We start from the raw sequence: 18,136 nt of genomic DNA on the forward strand, positions 1-18,136 counted from the left end.
CTTCAGCTCTGGAGTCAGGCATATCTGGCATTTCCCTTGCTGCTTGTGTGGTCTCGGCAGGTCTCTCCTGTCCTGTCTGTGAGATGAGATTACGAGGGGACTTCAGAAGGTCATGGAATGCTGTTATCTTAATCCCATAGGATTTAAATGATGGAGAATAACTAGGAACAGTTAACCATAATTATTACTACCAGTATAATTGTCAGCGTTTTTGAGGCTTTCTATGACTTTGATTTAGGCTTATGAAGGTAAACTAGCTGACCAGTACTTCCAGAAGACTTTATTGAAGAAAGTCTGGAGAGCCTGGCATTCCACGATACAAAAGCAGTGGAAAGAGGTGGTGGAACGAGCTTGTCAAGCAAGAGCTGAAGAAGTCTGTGTCCAGATTTCTAACGATTATGAAAACAAAGTTGCTGTGGTAAGGATTTTTTTGTTTGTTTGGGGTTTTTTGTTTTTGTTTTAAGTTAAAATTTTCACTTTTCTTTAATAACAGTGAAGAATATAGGTAGCACCACTAACTGTTAATTTTACTAAGAGCTCCCCATTGCTCCAACCCTGTAAATGAAGTAGAGCTTCAAATGAGCCTATTGGGAAAGGGCAACACTAACTGACTTGTTTCTTCCTGTTGTCGTGACTGTGGAACCTAGTGTAGATGCAGAGGGCCTTTCAATAATGCTTGCACATCTAAGACTTGTAAGTTTGCTTTTATTAAACCAAAACTGACAACTAAAATAAATGTTTATTTTCATCTTGTTTTATAAAGTATGTTCCTATAAGACTGATAGCAGTTGAGTATGTATTGAGTTTTCTTTCCCACTGACTTTTAATAAAATTAACATTATTTGCATAAGAAACCATTTGGCTTCAAAATGAAATAACCGTACTGAGGAAATCAGTAGGTCTCTTAAAATCAAATATCAAAAGGAAAAAATGATTTTATTATTATAGCACTAACGTTTTAATATTGAAAATAAGTCTCATGACACATTCTGTACTTCATAATGACATCCAAAATATGCATCATCATTAGGTTTAGAGTATGGGAAGGTCTGCCATACCGAATACTACTTTTCATTTTAAATCCTATAGATAAATTCCAGTGAGAAAAAATCCAGTAATATTTCGGGCATTTTGTCTTTTTTTTTTTTTTTTGCTGAAGGGTTGAGAGCTGTCTGTGATATTTAATATATTTTGTTTAATGCCCTACATAAAATTTTTATCATAAGAACAGACATACTCGCTTAATTAAAACATCACCCAACCCTCAGTGATACTGATATGCCATTCCCCTTGTTGGAGCCTTCACTTTATAGTTAGGAATGAAAATGATGGTTTGTTGCTGGAGACAATAGAACTATGGTGCACCTTTTTAAATACATTGATACATATAGCAGGAAAGGTATGGGACAAACTTTTTAGTAGTTGACATAAAAATAATTTCATCATATAAATCTGGTTTTAACAGCAAATTTAATGTGTCTTAAATCATTTTCATTTGTGTTTTGTTTTAATTCTCCTGATTGTAGTTATCTGGAGCTTTGGAAAATGCAAAGGCTGAGATCCAAAGAATGCAGCATGAAAAAGAGCATTTTGAAGATTCCATGAAAAAAGCCTTCATGAGGGGGGTGTGTGCATTAAATCTGGAAGCCATGACGATGTTTCAGAACAGAAATGAGGAGTTAGGTTAGTCTTTTATTTTAAGATTCACTACCTGCTTTCACAAAAGATTTGAGATTGCCCTGAATGGTATGATCTGCATGTTCGCTTTCTGCAATGGACATGTCTCATCCAGCTATTGCTGTTTTTAATTATTATTGTTGTTGTTGTTAAGTGCCATAGAGTCAGTTTCGACTCATAACGACCCTGTGTTGGATTTCCAAGGAGCATCTGGTGGGTTTGAACTGCCAACTTTATGGTTTGCAGTAAAGTGCTGATCCTACAGGGCCACATGGTTTCAAAGTCAGTTTTAAATCTGCCATGTAGCTCAGTCATGGTTCCTTATATTGTTTAAATCTGATCTAGTCAACTTCCAATTCTTCAAACTTAATGCTAAAATCATTCTTTTAATATGTACAATGAAGTCATGGTGTGGCACTATAGGAGAAACACTGGACCTCAAGGTTGGTGTAAATCACAAAGTAGTGGTTCCGAAACTCTATTCAGGCTTGCTGTGAGTCGGAGCAACAACTCCCAAGCCTAAAAGTGAGAGTCGAATCCAGTGTGATTAGCAGGACACTGTGTGAGCTCTGGAGGTGGTTGTGAACTTATTGTGAAATTGTCCCCCCCCAAAAAAGAGAGAGAGAGTGGCCCCAACTAAAACTCATTTTCAACAGATATAAATATAGGCCAATCTATAGAAGTCAAGTGATAACTTATTTCAAAGACAGTCTGTGTATTGGCTGGGAGCTAAGTGGTTTGGTTAGTAGGTTCATCAGCATAACTTGAAAGAACACATGACTAGAACTGTTTGTCATCATTTTACATTGGGGTCTCTTTTCCTCATTGCACCGTAGTTTCCTTCTCTGACCAAAGAAAATGCTTTCTTACCAATTTCAGAGAAAGTTCTTGTAGGGGTGCAATGAAGTATACTTAAAAGCACTTTAAAAGGCAAAAGGTACTTTAGTATATATGGTGTTTCGGTTTCTTAATTCAAGTCAGCCTCCAACTTTTCTGCAAATGCATAAACATTTTTGTAGTGTTCTCTTATATTAAACCCCTCTGGAATTCATAACTTATCAATAAAACAGCTTCTTTTTGTAATATAATTTACATGATTTCAACCTAATGAATAATTTTGATGTGCTTGTCATAACCTCATTTTAAAGCATCAAAAGTTATTTGAATTCTGTTTGTTATAGACAGTAGAAAGTTTAAATCAACTCTTTTTTTCTGAAGCAGTTGTGTGTAGCCCATGTGCAAGTTAGAAACTTAGAATCATAGAATCTGAAGGCTGAGTAGTTTTAATTTGCTAATACCTAACTGAGTGTTTGACTTTTCCAGTAAATGGTCTTCTATATAAGTTTATTTGTTGGAAAACAAACTCATCACCTCCAATGACAGACTATAGCCAGCTTTCAGTTTTGATTGTTATTAAGTTGTATGTATTATCCTGAAGAATTTAATTACCTACTGAGAAGAGATCATGGATTTCTGAAGCAAGGGACAGATTCTTATAAGACCTTCTTACATTCAATTACAGGAAATGTACACTTCATAGCCTACTTAAGGAGGTTATAAATCAATTTAGGACAGTGTTTATACTACCTTACTAAGTTGGCAGTATTAAATTCACATACAAGTGTGTCTCCTACAGATAAATATATCAGGATGTATTTTGATAATTAGACAGCATGATATGTTTTGCTCTTACTGCTTTTAAGTCTCTATCATCTGGAGCCTAGTGCCAGGGCCTGGCAACCCAGCTACTCTGAGTGGTCTTGTGTTTTGTCAGAACACTGGATGATAAAAGATGCCGAGTAAGACACACACAGTAGTAGTAGTGGTGGTGGTGGTAGATGTTGTTGAGACAGTTTTAACTCATAGTGACCCTTTGCACAACAGAACACAACCCTGTCAGGTCCTGTGCCATACTCACAACTGTTGTTGCACTGGGGCCCATTGGTGCTGCCACTGTGCCAATCTATTGCATTGAGGGTCTTCCTCGTTTTTGTTGATCCTTCACTTTTCCAAGCATGATGTCCTTCTCCAGGGACTGGTCCCTCCTGATAATATGTCCAAAGTATGAGAGGTGAAGTCTCACCATCCTGGCTTCTAAGCATTCTGGATGTACTTTTTCCAGCACAGACCTGTTTGTTCTTCTGGAAGTCCGTGCTACCTTCAATATTCTCTAACACCAAAACTCAGATGCATCAATTCTAAGTCTTTCTGATTTCTTGTTCAGTTTTTACGTGTATATGAGGCAACTGAAAATACCATGGCTTGGGTCACAAGCCGCTTTACTCTTGAACACTTTAAAGAGGTCTTGTTCAGCAGATTTGCCTGATGTAATACGTCGTTTGATTTCTTGGCCACTGCTTCCATGAATGTTGATGATTGATCCAAGCAGAATAAAGTCTGTAACAACTTCAATCTTTTGTCCATTTATCATGATGTTATTCAGTGGTCCAGTGGTGAGGTATTTTGTTTTCTTTATATTGAGGTGCAACTCATAATAAAGGCTGTGATCTTTGATCTTCATCAGTAAGTATTTTAAGTCCTCTTGGCTTTCCGCAAGCATAGGGTTATATTATCTACATATCACAGGTTGTTAATGAGTCATCCTCCAATTCTGATGCCACGTTCTTCATATAATTCACCTTCTCAGATTATTTGCTCAACATACACATTGGAAAAGTATGATGAAAGGATACACACCTTTCCTGATTTTAAACCATTCCATGTTCCCTTATAGTGTTTGAATGACTACCTCTTCTTGATAATATATAGGTACAGGTTCCTCATGGGCATAATTAAATTTTCTGGACTACCCATACTTTACATGTAAGCCATAGTTTGTCATGATCCACACAGTCAAAAGCCTTTGAGTAGTCAATAAAATACAAGTAAACGTCTTTCTGGTATTCTCTGCTTTCAAACAAGATCCATCTGGCTCCAGCAATGATAGCCCTACTTCCACTTCCTCTTCTGAATCTGGCTTGAATTTCTGGTAGTTCTCTGCTGATGTATTATTGTTGTTGTTGTTGTTAAGTGCCATCGAGTCATTTCCGACCCATAGGAACCCTTGATAGGGTTTCTGAGGAGCGGTTGGTGAGCTTGAACTGCCAACCTTGCAGTTCAAAGAGCTTTGCAGTCTGGCACATTAGCCCACAACACTGCAGCTGTTTTTATATTATCTTCAGAAAAGTTTTATTTGCATGTGATACTAATGATATTGTTCAATGATTTGCGCATTCTGTTGGGTCACCTCTCTTTGGAATGGACACAAGTTTTGATCTCTTCCAGTCAATTGTTGGTATTGTTTAGTGCCATCGAGTCAGTTCCAACTCATAGCAACTGTGTTTAACATTTCCAAGGAGCAGCTGGTGAGTTTGAGTCACAGACCTTGTGGTTCAAATCAACCTTTTGGTCCATAGCAATCCTGTGCACACCAAAATGAAACACTGCCCTATGTCCTAACTTCTGGAAGCTGTGACGTTATTCATTCATAGATAAAGTTTGTTATATGTCACTACGATCAATTAAACATGGGAATAAAATTTTGATTCTTACACAATTTATCTACAAGAATGCATTTCTTTTACAGTGTTAGAAATGAATATTTTAGTTTTGTTTATTGATTTATTAATGCTTGCTGAAAAGTCAAATAAAAATGCATTTGTTTTGTTAGGATAGGAGCAATAGAAAGAAGTATTTTTGTCTTTTATGTAATAGCAAATCATTCATTACCTTTTCAGTGCTGAGAGAAGTGGAGTCTTGAATGATTAATAATGACATTAACCACTTGAATACTGACAAGCTGTATGATTGGAATGTTGTATCCAACGTATGACAAATATCTACATTTTTGGTAGCACCAAGCTTTATCTGTTATGTGGTTTCCTTATTTTGAGAGTAATAGTAAACTTAGAAGACATTTAATGAGAGCCATCTGTGATTTATAGGAACGGACATTACAAATAAAAGGGAAGACTATGCTCCTGGTGTTCAAGTAAAAGAACCTTCTGCTCATTTGGATTCTTCAGCCCCTCCGATGCCCTCACTGGTTGTTCCGCCACCACGGTCACCAACACCAGCAGCAACAGTGACAATAGGGACGGCTAGCGCCGCTGCTGCCCCCTCTGCTGCTTCTACTACTTCTGCTGTGACTGCTTCTGCCCCTGCTGTTCATGTCCCTGTTCCTGTTCCTCTTGTTGCAGTGTCCACAGCTGCCACTGGACCAGAAGAAATGGTGAGTACGATTACTGCAAGTGCCCACAGTGTGGACAGAGTTCGAGAACTTGCTTGTAAGTTGCATATGTTTGAAACCAGAACTTGTTGTTATGTGCCCTTGAGTTGTTTCCAACACATAGTGACTCTGGATAGAGTTTCCAAGGCTGTAAATCCTTAAGGGAGCAGAAAGCCTCATCTCTCTCTCATGGAGCAGCTGGTGGGCTTGAACCGCTGAACTTACTACATGGTACTCAGGAGAAGATGCTGCAAGGTATTTAGGCCAAGCCACAGAAAATTGAGTGTCTGAAAAAATAGATATAATTGAGAGTTGGTGGCAATTTTTTTTTTTTTTTTCAATTCTAAAGGAAACTTAAGTATTTTCAAGAGCTTGAAATGTTAGTTAATGACTCTTATTTTCCATTCAACTCTTAGTTTTTCCCTTTTCCTTGATAAAGGTATATTACTAATACTATTCTGTGGTGATTCCATCTTACTCAGATTTTCATTTTAATTCATAGATGTGAGGGAAGTTAGTAATCGTTTTTCTAGAGTTACTGAGCTGTGAGAACTTAAATATGGTAAGAATTATAGACCAAAGCTCGTCACGTCTCTGTAGTGGCCTCCTGTTACTAAGCCTGCATTTTTCTAACTGTTTCTCAGCAGCAAAAGGTTAGGGATGCGAGCTGAGTCTGTGAGAGTCGCCTTGCAGGGCTGTTTTGAAAACCCTATACCCCTCTTCACTGTTTGACGGGGCTCTGCATGTATAGTTTGATGAAGCTCCTGAGATGATTCTGAGTTTGCTCGTCTCCCTTTTCTCCGTGTCTCATTACCATGGGCACTAGAGGAAAGGAGCTGGCCGACTAGGTTTTAGGTTGTCATAGCTCCCCTGGTAGGCCATCAGAAGGTGTCACTCTCTGAGAGACATTGAGTCACCCAGACAGTTGGTCATGTTTAATATTCCAGTTGACTTAAATGTCTCCCGGTTTCTACTTTTTTGTAGTTACTCACGAGTCCTATAGGACCTCTGGTAGCATAGTTGTTATGAATTGAGCTGCTAACCTCAAGGTCAACAGTTCAAAACTACCAACTGTTCCATGGGAGAAAGATGAGGCTTTCTGTTTCCGTAAAGATTTACAGCCTTGGAAGCCCTATGCAGGGTCGCTATGAGTTGGAAACGACTCCACGGCACACCACCACCACCACCATAGGAGTCCTGGTGTGGCACTGGACCACCAAGTTGGTTTGAACCACAAGGTCGGCAGTTTAAGCTCACCAGCTCCTTGGAAACCTTATACAGAGTCACTAGGAGTTGGAACTGACTCAGCAGCACTGAACAACAATTTTGTTTAGATCTGCTATATTTCCTCTTCAGTATTGTGTCATATGGCACATGGCTGATAAGAGAAATTTTAATGTATAGGGGACTTTTTTACCTTAGAAATAAGACACTGACTAAAATTCTCCTTATGTGTATTTGTCATGATTACATATTGTAACAGTAAACCTACATTTAAATGGACTCATTTAAATAAATACAGTAAGTACTTATGTAAATGTTTGATTTTATCTGTAAAATTATTTCCTTTCCTGTGAACATCCTCAGTATATTAAATAAAATATCAAAATTTCATCATGGAAAATATTTCTCAAAAACAAGGTTGTTGTTGTTAGGTGCCATCAAATCAGTTCCAACTCACAGCCACCCTGTGTAGGGTTTCTCAGGAGCGGCTGGTGAGTTTGAACTGCCAACCTTGCAGTCCAAACCAACCTTGCGGTCCAGTGCATTAAACTGGCTTAAGAAAAGCAAGTATGTTGCAGTTCACGAGGTTGAACTATAGATGGCACCTTGATCATTTTCTAACTCCAATTGAAATTATTGAGGGAAAATTACTTAGTTTAATTTTAAGCCTATTTAATAAGGTTTCTCTCTTAACTTTCTTATTCACCTGAATTGGCAATGAAAGGGTATCATTAGATAGTTAACAAAGATATTAAAATTGGAATGCAGACATTGAGAATCTAACTTAAAGTTGTGTACTCTTAACCAATAATATGGTGTCTCTGTCAAATGTTAGATATACACATTTACAAATACTCGAGGTTTCTGATATGTCATTTCCTTTTTTTTTTTCTTGTCACTTAGGTTGGTGGGGCTTTAAATGCTAGTGGGTTTTTTATAGCATTTTCTAAGTCAGGTAATCTAATAAATACAATAGAACTCAGCATGATTGGGACCAGTACCTATGACAGCAAGGAATGATTTTTAAAATATGTACATACATACTTCACACTTAAGTTTATCCTAAAGTATAAACATGTTAATTTGCCACTTTTTTAATGTGCAGCCACGCTGAATATAATTAAGTCATCCTTAATTATATAGCAGTCACGTTAATGCTATATTTTCTATGATTTCCAATTCATTTTTTACAAAGTAAAGCATGAACCTAGCAAAACAAAGTGTTTTAAATCCTTTTTTCTCTGTTTGATTTAGCAGCCATTTTTCCTAATGTACGTTCTTTTGACATGTCCATGTTGATTTTCAAAACAACTCTTTCAATCAGATCATAAAATTATTAAATAATTTATTATTAACAATACAAATTTCACAAACTCTGAATGCAACAACAGCTGACTTAGTCCATGCAAGCTAATGGACTGGTATTGGCCTTATTGAGTAGGACAGTTATATGGTTTATTGTGTCTTGAATGACAAATTCAAGTCAAAATGTGTAGCTTTCATTGCCAAAAAGAGCATTTCAAGATCCGTCTTGAAGTACAATGCTGTCTGTGATAGGATAATATCTATATGCCTTCAAGAAAGACCAGCTAATACCACTATTATTCAAATATGTACACCAACCACTAAAGCCAGCCATGGTGAAATGGAAGAATTCTTCCAACTTCTTCAGTTTGAAATTGATCAAACATGCAATCAAGATGCGTTGATAATTACTGGTGATTGAAATGACAAATTTGAAAACAAAGAGGAAGGATCTATAGTTAGAAAATATGGCCTTGATGATAGAAACAATGGGGTTTAGATGCATGATCACATTTTCCAACTTCAACAACTTTCTTCATTACAAATACCCTTTTGCAACCACATTAACAGCAATTATACACATGGATCTCACCAGATGGGAATCAAATTGACTGTGTCTTTGGAAGAATTGGTGGAGAACATCAATACATCAGCCAAAATAAGACAAAAACACACCATCAATTGCTCATGTTCAAGTTCAGACTAATGCTGAATAAAAATAAAACCATTCCATGGAAGCCAAATATGACCTTGAGTATACCCCACCTAAATTTAGAGACGATCTTAAAAACAGATTTGGTGATCGTAGATCAAAAGAGTTGTGAGATGACATCAAGAATATTATCCATGAAGCAAATAAAAGGTTATTAAAAGACTAGAAAGAAAGACACGAAAAAAATGGATGTCAGAAGAGGCTTTGAAATTTGCTTTTGAAATATAGAGAAGCTAAAGCATCTGGAAGAAGTGATGAAGTAAAAGTGCTGAACAGAAAATTTCAAAGGGCAGCTCAAGAAGACAAAGCCAAGTATTAGAATAAAATATACAGAAACCTGGATTTGGACAATCAAAAGGGAAGAACATGCTCAGCATTTCTCAAGCTAAAAGAACTGAAGAAAAATCCAAGCCTCGAGTTACAGTACTGAAAGATTAGGATAAACACTGGACTGCAAGGTCTGTGGTTCAAACTCAGCAGCCGCTCCTCGGAAACCCTACACAGGGTCGTTATGAGTTGGTACCAACTCGACACACTTAACAACAACAACATGAGTAAAATGTTGAATGACACAAGAAGCATCAAAAAAGATGAACAGAGTACTCATAATCACTGTACCAAAAAGAATTGGTTGATGTTCAACCATTTCAGGAGTTAGCATATGATTGAGAACTAGTGTTATTGAAGGAAGAACTCCTAAGCGTCAGTAAAGGCATTGGTGAAAAACAAGGCTCAAGGAATTGCTAGAATACTATTTGAAATGTTTCAGTAAACTGATGTAGCACTGGAGGCACTCATCTCTGCCAAGAAATTTGAAAGATAGATTCGTATTTGTTCCCATTCCAAAGAAAAGTGACTCAATAGAATGCAGAAATCATCATTAATATTACATGCAAGGAAAATTTTGCTGAAGATAACTCAAAAACAGTTGTAGCAGTAAATCTTACAAAGAGCTACTAGAAATTCAATCCAGATTCAGAAGAGGCTATAGAATAAGGGATATCATTACTGGCATCTGATTGATCTTGGCTGAGAGCAGATAATGCCAGAATGTTTACTTGTGCTTTATTGACTATGCAGAGGCACTCGACTGTGTGGATCATAATAAACTGGATAATGTTGTGAAGAATGGGAATTCCAGAACACTTAATTGTCCTCATGAGGAACCTGTACATATGCCAAGAGATAGTTGTTAGATCTGGTTTAGATCAGGAGAGATGTACTTCAGGACTGTATCTTTTAACCATACTTATTTAATCTGTATGCTGAGCAACTAACCCTAGAAGCATGATTATATGAAGAGGAGGAGTATGGCATCAGGATTGGAGGAAGACTCATTAACAACCCGGTAACACAAATGATCCAATTTTTCTGGAAGCATATTGTTAAGTGCAGTCCTGTATAGGGTTTCCGAGAGTGGCTGTTTGGTTTGAACTTCCGACTTTGTGGTACCAGTCCAGTGCTTATCTTACAGGGCCATGCCAGGGCTGGAAGCACAGAGGACTGAATATACTTACTGATGAAGGTAAAGACTACAGCCTTCTGTATGGATTGCACCTCAATGTAAAGAAAATCAAAATCCTCACAACTGGACCAATAAATGTTGCTGTTAAGTTCCATCAAGTCAGTTCCAACACATCGTGGCCCTGTATAGGGTTTTTGAGGAACGGCTGGTGAGCTTGAAACACCAGCCTTACAGTTCAACCTGACCTTGTGGTCCAGGTGCAGTATCCTGCAATGCCACACCAGGACCAATAAATAAAATCATGATAAAAGGAGAAAAGATTGAAGTTGTCAAAGACATCATTTTGCTTGAAACTACAGTCAATGCTCATGGCAGCAGCAGTCAAGAGATCAAATGACGTATTGCGTTAGGCAGATCTGTTTCAAAGTGTTCAAGAACAAAGATCTCACTTTGAGGAGTAAGGACCCAAGCCTGGGTATTTTCAGTCATCTCATATGCATGTGAAAGTTGAATCATGAATAAGAAAGTTGAAAATGATTTAAAGGTTACACATGCAGAGGTTGTGATGAAGAATTTAATTTGTTCGATCATTTCAAAGTGATGGCAGATTTACATGACTGACACAAAAGGGCAAGTAGGAGTTGTCCATAACATACACTTTGGTAACTCGAGCTGCTGCATATCCCTCAGGTGGGATGATGACGACGTTAGGTGCCCTGGAGTTCGTTCCATCTCCTGGTGACCCTGTGCTCAACCCAAGGAAGTACTGCCGGGTCCTGTACCATGCTCACAATGGTTACGTTTGAGCCCATTATTGCCGTCACTCTGTCAGCCCATCTCATTGGGGGTGGGGGGTTCTTCCTCTTGTTCTGCTGACCTTCCACTTTACCAAGCATGGTATCCCTCTCCAGGGACTGGTCCCTCCTGATGGCATGTCAAAAGAACGGTAGACAAGTCTTAGCATGCTCACTTAGCAGGCCCTAGATGTACCCTGGCCTTACCGCTTGCAAGACACACTGGTTTGTTCTTTTGGCAGTTCATGGAACTTTCAGTATTCGTCTCCAACACCATAATTCTAATGCATCAATTCTAAACTGTGATAGGACAGGAATATGTTAAAAGTTCAGTTTTTTTCAATTTTTGGTCAATAATTTTCTTGCTGTCAATTTTTCTTCTGTAGTTTAAGAATCTTTAGCAAGTCATCGAATCTCTTTTGTACCTTGTTTTATGATAAATGTAAAGAATGAAAAGTTCCCCAATGTTAGAAATATTAATTTAGACCATAAAACATTTGTGATATTTTTTAAATCTGATATTTGGTTTCTCATATTCATAAGATCCAGAAAAAGCTCATAGTTTACAAAGCAGAGTAGTTCCTACAAGAATAATAGTAAGAAACTGTTCTCTAAATCCCTCCTCCTAAACCACACAAGGTCCGTTTGAACTGCAAGGTTGGCGGTTCAGCTTTCCAGCCCTTCCCCGGAAACCCAATACCGAGTCATTGTGAGTTGGATTCAACCCAAAGGCAATAACAACAACAACAAACTATTAGGAATCCTTGTGTGGCACTGTAGGAAAAGCACATCATGAGGTTCAGACCCACTAGTCACTCCTCAGAAATCCTCAAAGTCGCTGTGAGTCGGAACTGACTGAAAGGCACTAAGAACAAGAAGTAGCTCTGTTAGCGGGTTTTTTTTCTATTTGACTTAAGAATATGTTTTCATCGTTATTTCTAATTTTTGAATAATCATCTCCTGACTTCCTATTATAGAGGAAAAAGATTTTGTCTTCTGATGCCACCTTCCTGCCTCTTTTTTTCTTCCTTGCTGCTACCCTTCCTATTCATGCATATAGATAATAGGTGTAGATCGGCTAATATTTGATAAATCAGTGTCTAGGAAGACTGCACATCACCGTACACACCCACTACACCCAGCTGTGTGCTAGAACTGCATTTCCTTTTGCCTATAATTTTTCTGTTACTGGAATTAATTGCTTTTTTCGGGGGAGAGTGGGGTTGGTTTTATAAGCAACTGTAATTAATTCTTGCCACACCAAGGAAATGCAAAACATCACTAATCCTGTTTTGCCTGAGGTCCTTTAAACACATCAGTCTTCTGTCATTTGTACTTTTCCAGAGACTGCAGACGCTGTCATTCTAGCTGTGACCTTCTACAGCGAGATGCAAATACAAGGGGGCTTCAAAAATTCATGAAAAAAATGTCACTGTCTTTTAATTCCATTTTTCCCTGAACTTTTTTAAGCACCTTCAGATCTGAGTAACTTAATGAATGACAGTTTAGATAGCAATAGGGAAAAGGTGAATATTTAATCAATGCTTTTCAAAAACTAGAGGACAAAATGAAATTAGATAAATACTTCACAATGAAATTTCAGATTTTAAAAATTAGATTGAAGATAGTAGTGAAATTATCAAAGCTGTCGAAGCAGATTGTTTTTGTCTTAATTGTGGAAGTAAGAAGAAATTAATAACAAGATTGGTGATAATTCGTAAAACGTATATGCACTGAAAAAGAAATCAGGTGCAAATCTGTATTAAATGAGCTTCATACTCATCAAAAGCTGTTCCAGAAAACTTCTAAGAGCAATAATCTCCCTTCTCATGGCGAAAAGTTAAAGAACATGGGTTGTTGGCAAAAACGGCATATAAATATGAAACCTTAATAATAGTTTTTAATTAATATGGTTCTTTTTTAGAACCATAAATTATACAGTAGATTCTACCTCAGATTTAAATTATTAAAATGACAGTATTTTTAGTATTACTCCTGACATAAGCATAGTCTTCTGTGAGATCGCCTAGCAGTAAGCAACAAAAGCCGTAAAAACGGACTTTCTTTGGTGTGATCCTTCCATTTTTGGCAACATATCCTGTGGAAAAGGCGGTTCCGCAAGAGAAAGCTGAGGCATTCTGCTCCCTTAAAGATTTACAGCCTCGGAAACCCTGTACAGGGTCACTATGAGTCGGAGCCGACTCCATGGTACTTAACAACAAAAACAACATCCTGTGGAAATAACTCTGAACAGGATAGGGCAGCCCTGTTTTACAGAATCATACTCCACATAGCATGGAAAGAATACCTGTTCTCAAGAACTGAAAATGGTAGACAAACTGGAATTTGTTAAAGCAGGTATAAAACAGACGACTAGTGCTCACTGGGGGTTAGGAATGGGAAGGCAGGTGGCTGTGACTCTTAAGACATGGAGCAGTGGACTGGCTTGGTAGCTTGGCTGCAGTGGTAGTTACATGAATTTCTGTGTGTGATACAATGGTATACATCTATGCTTGACCATTGTCAGGGTCCTCGTTTTGATATTGTATTATTCTATAAATATGTAACATGTGATCATTGCCAGAAACTGAGTGAAGAATACACACAACTTGGCTATTTATTGTCCCTTGTGAATCTGTAATTATTTCTAAATAAACAGTTTAAGAAGAAATGCACAAAATTCTATAAAATAGTATATCGAGGTTTGACGGTTTCTTGGGCTACTGGGTCTTAAGTTTGCGGGTTTGTTGTTTGTTTCTCATTTGTTGAAGCTCTGATTTTTTTTGCACTTTAACGTTGGTTGAATAGACAGTTATTTTCTTCAGCAAGTATAGAATCATAAAGCTCTAAATTTTGCTATGGCTTTTCCACTCACTGGATCTCTCTTTGTTTTGTTTTGTTTTGTTTTGTTTTAGTATGTGCCAAGAGTTGTGACATCCGCACAACAGAAAGCTGGAAGAACAATTACAGCCCGGGTCACAGGGCGATGTGATTTTGCTTCAAAAAATAGAATTAGTAGTGGTTTAGCTATAATGGGAGTTTCTCCTCCCATGAGCTCAGTTGTTGTGGAAAAGCATCATCCTGTCACAGTGGTGAGTCTACATTTGATGGCCTTTTGTCAAAAAAAAAACATTTTCCTAAGCGACTGAAAACCAGTGAAATGGTATGTTGGAAGACCCCAATCTGTGGTTACTGGCACTTGTTCCGCCTTGTACTCTTGTAGCCTCTGCGTATTTATAGTCATCCAGTCTGTCCTCTGTTGGGAAATGAGTCTTGGAAATGGCATTTCTTCCAAACAGTGTCAAAATTACCAAATAGGAAAAGTAGTCAAGTGTGCCAGTGGCCAAAAAGACAATATATATATATATATAAATGCTTTTCTACTGTTATCAGTTTTTCATTTCTGGGTTTAGTTCTTCTTCCCCCAAATTACCTAATTTGAATTCTGTGAGGGGCACAATGGCAGTCCACTGGTCTTTTTTATTAGTAATAGTAGTAGTATTTAAATCTTCTCCTTTTTTTTCATTACAATTGTCCTTGTATTTCTAGTTTAAAAAGGAAAACAAAACATATGTTGGCAATAAGTTCATAGTATACTTAAAAAAAGAAAAACCTCGAGTGATGAAGAGAAGGTTGTTTTCAGGATTCAAAAATAAATAGATATATAAAGTGAAAAGTAAGTGAGCTATGTAAAGGCACTCTGTAAACTATAAAACCAAAAGCAAATTTGACTTACTAGACGTTACTAGAGAAGGTACATGGGATCTCTTTATCTTTTCTAACTGCTTGTGGATCCAAAATTAACTACAAAAGTTGAATTTCAAAAAAGAAATTACTAGAGCGCATGTCTAAGAGAAATAATGATTGATTAGTATGTTGAGCTATTAACAGTAAAAGGTGTCTGGATGATTTGGAATCATTTTCTTCCTGGACAGACTATTTAAATTATACATCAGGTAAAATGTGACCATGTGACGTGGAAGACCAGAGGTGGAGGCACAGAGTCCTGCATAAAGAGAGATTGTGACCTAAAGAAGGACTAGAGAGGGCACGTGTGTACTTTTGATTTTTAATTTAGACAGTCTTTGGTTTCTGTGATAACGATAGGAATTTCTACTTTACAGAAGAAAAACTAAGGAACTGCAAACCTAAGGGTTTTATTTATTCGTCTACCATCTGCTTGTTCCCTGTGTACAGTGCTTCTGTGGTAATTGATATATTGGATAGCTATAAGCTATATCCATTTTTCTCTAATTTGAATTCTGTGAGGGGCACAATGGCAGTCCTCTGTTCTTTTTGTTTGGTTTTTGTTTTAATCGAGGAATCGAGATTTAGAGCTATCAGAAGGTTATTACCAATAAACCAAGTCAGGTATGTGACAGATTGGCCCCACCTGCTGGACAGTGTTTGCCCCTGGCACTGCTTCATCCTCTCCATATTGTGTATATCCTAACACCTGGGGGTTAACGCGCTGGATGGCAAGGTCAGCGGTTCAAGCTCGCCAGCCACTCCTTGGGTCACAATGAGTCGGAATTGACTTCACGGCACTTAACAACAACAACAGTGTGGGGAGTGTGGTGGCTCTGTACAGTAAGGACTAGATTGCAAACCACAGTCCAGTGTTTATTGTGCAGAGTATCTCAGAAACCCTGTCAAGGTCACTGGGAGGCAGAACTGACTTGACGGTCCACTCTAATTACTGTTTCTGCATTTCCCCTTGCCCTTCCTTCCTAAGGAGAAATAGTTCTGTTGATAGGGTCAGATTGTTATTATTGTCGTTAAGTGCCATCAACTTGGTTCCAACTCATAGTGACGTATCTTACAGTGCCACAACAGAACTCCAAGGTCAGGTTGTTGTTGTTGCTGTTGTTAAGTGCCCTCGAGTCAGTTCTGACTCATAGCAACACTGTATAGTGTTTCCAAGGAGAGACTGGTGGGTTTGAACCACCAACCTGGTAGTTAGCAGTCCAGTGCTTTTCCTATAGCGCCACACCAGGGTCAGGTTATTTCTCCTAAGAAGAGTTCTGTTGTTTTGAAAGTAGAATCTGGCATAGGATCATTTGTTTTTAAGAGCTTTTATTCATGTTTTAAGCAAAAGCTATATCTTCACAGTTTTAAAATACTTAGTGAATGTTTTGATCAAATATCTATGATTTTAAGTATTTTAAAAGATTTTTCTAGGAGGAAGAACCTAATCTATATGTACTAGTCACTGCTGGCTGCTAAGAAGTTATATCGAGTACAATGTAGTAAAGCTTGAAACTTAGTAAGAGATTGGACTCAAAGACTTAAGATAGATGTAGTCTTCAGTGCTTTGACCCTGACTTTAATGCTTCTGTGCTCATGATAAAGGTTATTTCTGAGCTCTGAGGTAATGTGTATTTCTGCGCCTCAGCATATTCCCAATCTTTAATTATCTCCTTATTTAGAAAGCTGTGGTCCATATTAGAGGACCGCCAGCTTCTAGGAAGATGTCTTCTGTGACTACAGAAGATTCAGTTAGATTTCAATAACTGGTAATAACTCTCGTATGATAGCGCAGGGTCGCTATGAGTCAGAACCAACTTGACAGCACCTAACAAAACAGGAAACCCGGTGAAATATGAGGGCTTTGCCTTACTCTCGTTTGAAGCAAGGACCAGATTCAATTCCCAGGACTAGACTCCATGTGTAATCAGTCACACAGAGAGGAGGAAGCTGACTGGAATAATGAAGGGATGACTTGGGGCTGACCCATCTTCAGGCACCACAGAGCTCCTTCCCATGCTTAGCCTCTATGAACAGTACAGGATTCCCTTTGATTCTTCTTTGAGAAGTCACTCCCATGACTCGTTGATCCTCTGAAATATAACTCTAATACTAACCAAGATTGTTGAGCACATCAGTCTTAACTGAGTGTGGGTTCCTTTGGAAAAGGACATCTTGTTTGTTTAGATGGCTACTTCATCCAACTCATTGTTTGGGTCTTTTGGGTGCTTAACAAATGATTGTTGGGTTAAATTATAGATGAAGTGATAATACAATTTTGTATTAAAGCGGATTTTTTTCTTTTCAGCAAACCATTCCTCAAGCTACAGCAGCAAAATATCCTCGGGCTATCCGTCCTGAAAGTATTACCTCTGCTTCTCGATCTCTTGGAACCAGATCAACTCACACCCAGTCTCTCACAAGCATCCATTCCATAAAAGTTGTTGACTAAAATAAGTAGGTTTACTTTGAGGTCTCTTGGCTCCTCTAGCTTTACCAAGAATTAGAAGTCTTTAGTTTAAAATGTACTGTATTCTTAGCACACTATGAATACATCATGTTCACCTTTTCAAAATTACAGGAGACTTTCAAGCTATACCATCCTTTGTAACTATATGTAGAAATTATTTTAACATTATTTTTTTATTTAAGCAGTTAAGTAAAACTTTTTAAATTAAAAGAAACTGGACTTGTTGGGTTTTTGTTTTGTTTTTAAAATGTGTTCAGCCTGTTTCTGATTGCATCATCAAACTACATAAATCCTCACTGTTACTTCCAAGGTTAAATTATTTGCAATGTTACTATTTAGTAATTTACTTGAAACTTTGAGTAGGAACTTACTAAAAATGATTATAAAAACCAAGTTTTGTTTGCTTGTTTTTTTTTTTAATTGAAAAGTAAAAGATCAAGAAGAATAACATTTTCTTTGTGACTTCAGTGTATTAGTCTCCATCTTTCCAGGGCTCTACAGTATGGACTGCATC

At 37.7% G+C, this 18,136-nt stretch overlaps 1 protein-coding gene across 1 annotated transcript in view; it reads left to right on the forward strand.

The window, feature by feature from the left end:
- POC5 (POC5 centriolar protein) overlaps nucleotides 1–17,604 on the forward strand; it is a 45,836-nt gene extending 28,232 nt beyond the window's left edge. Inside the window, exons 7-11 of the mRNA XM_006873294.1 lie at nucleotides 239–418; nucleotides 1,527–1,683; nucleotides 5,622–5,908; nucleotides 14,321–14,497; nucleotides 17,461–17,604. Coding sequence (XP_006873356.1) covers nucleotides 239–418; nucleotides 1,527–1,683; nucleotides 5,622–5,908; nucleotides 14,321–14,497; nucleotides 17,461–17,604 — 945 coding nt within the window. The remainder of the gene's footprint in view (nucleotides 1–238; nucleotides 419–1,526; nucleotides 1,684–5,621; nucleotides 5,909–14,320; nucleotides 14,498–17,460) is intronic.
- Nucleotides 17,605–18,136: the final 532 nt, after the last annotated feature.

Source organism: Chrysochloris asiatica, unplaced genomic scaffold (assembly GCF_000296735.1).
Source record: "Chrysochloris asiatica unplaced genomic scaffold, ChrAsi1.0 scaffold00234, whole genome shotgun sequence".
Lineage (NCBI taxonomy): Eukaryota > Metazoa > Chordata > Mammalia > Afrosoricida > Chrysochloridae > Chrysochloris > Chrysochloris asiatica.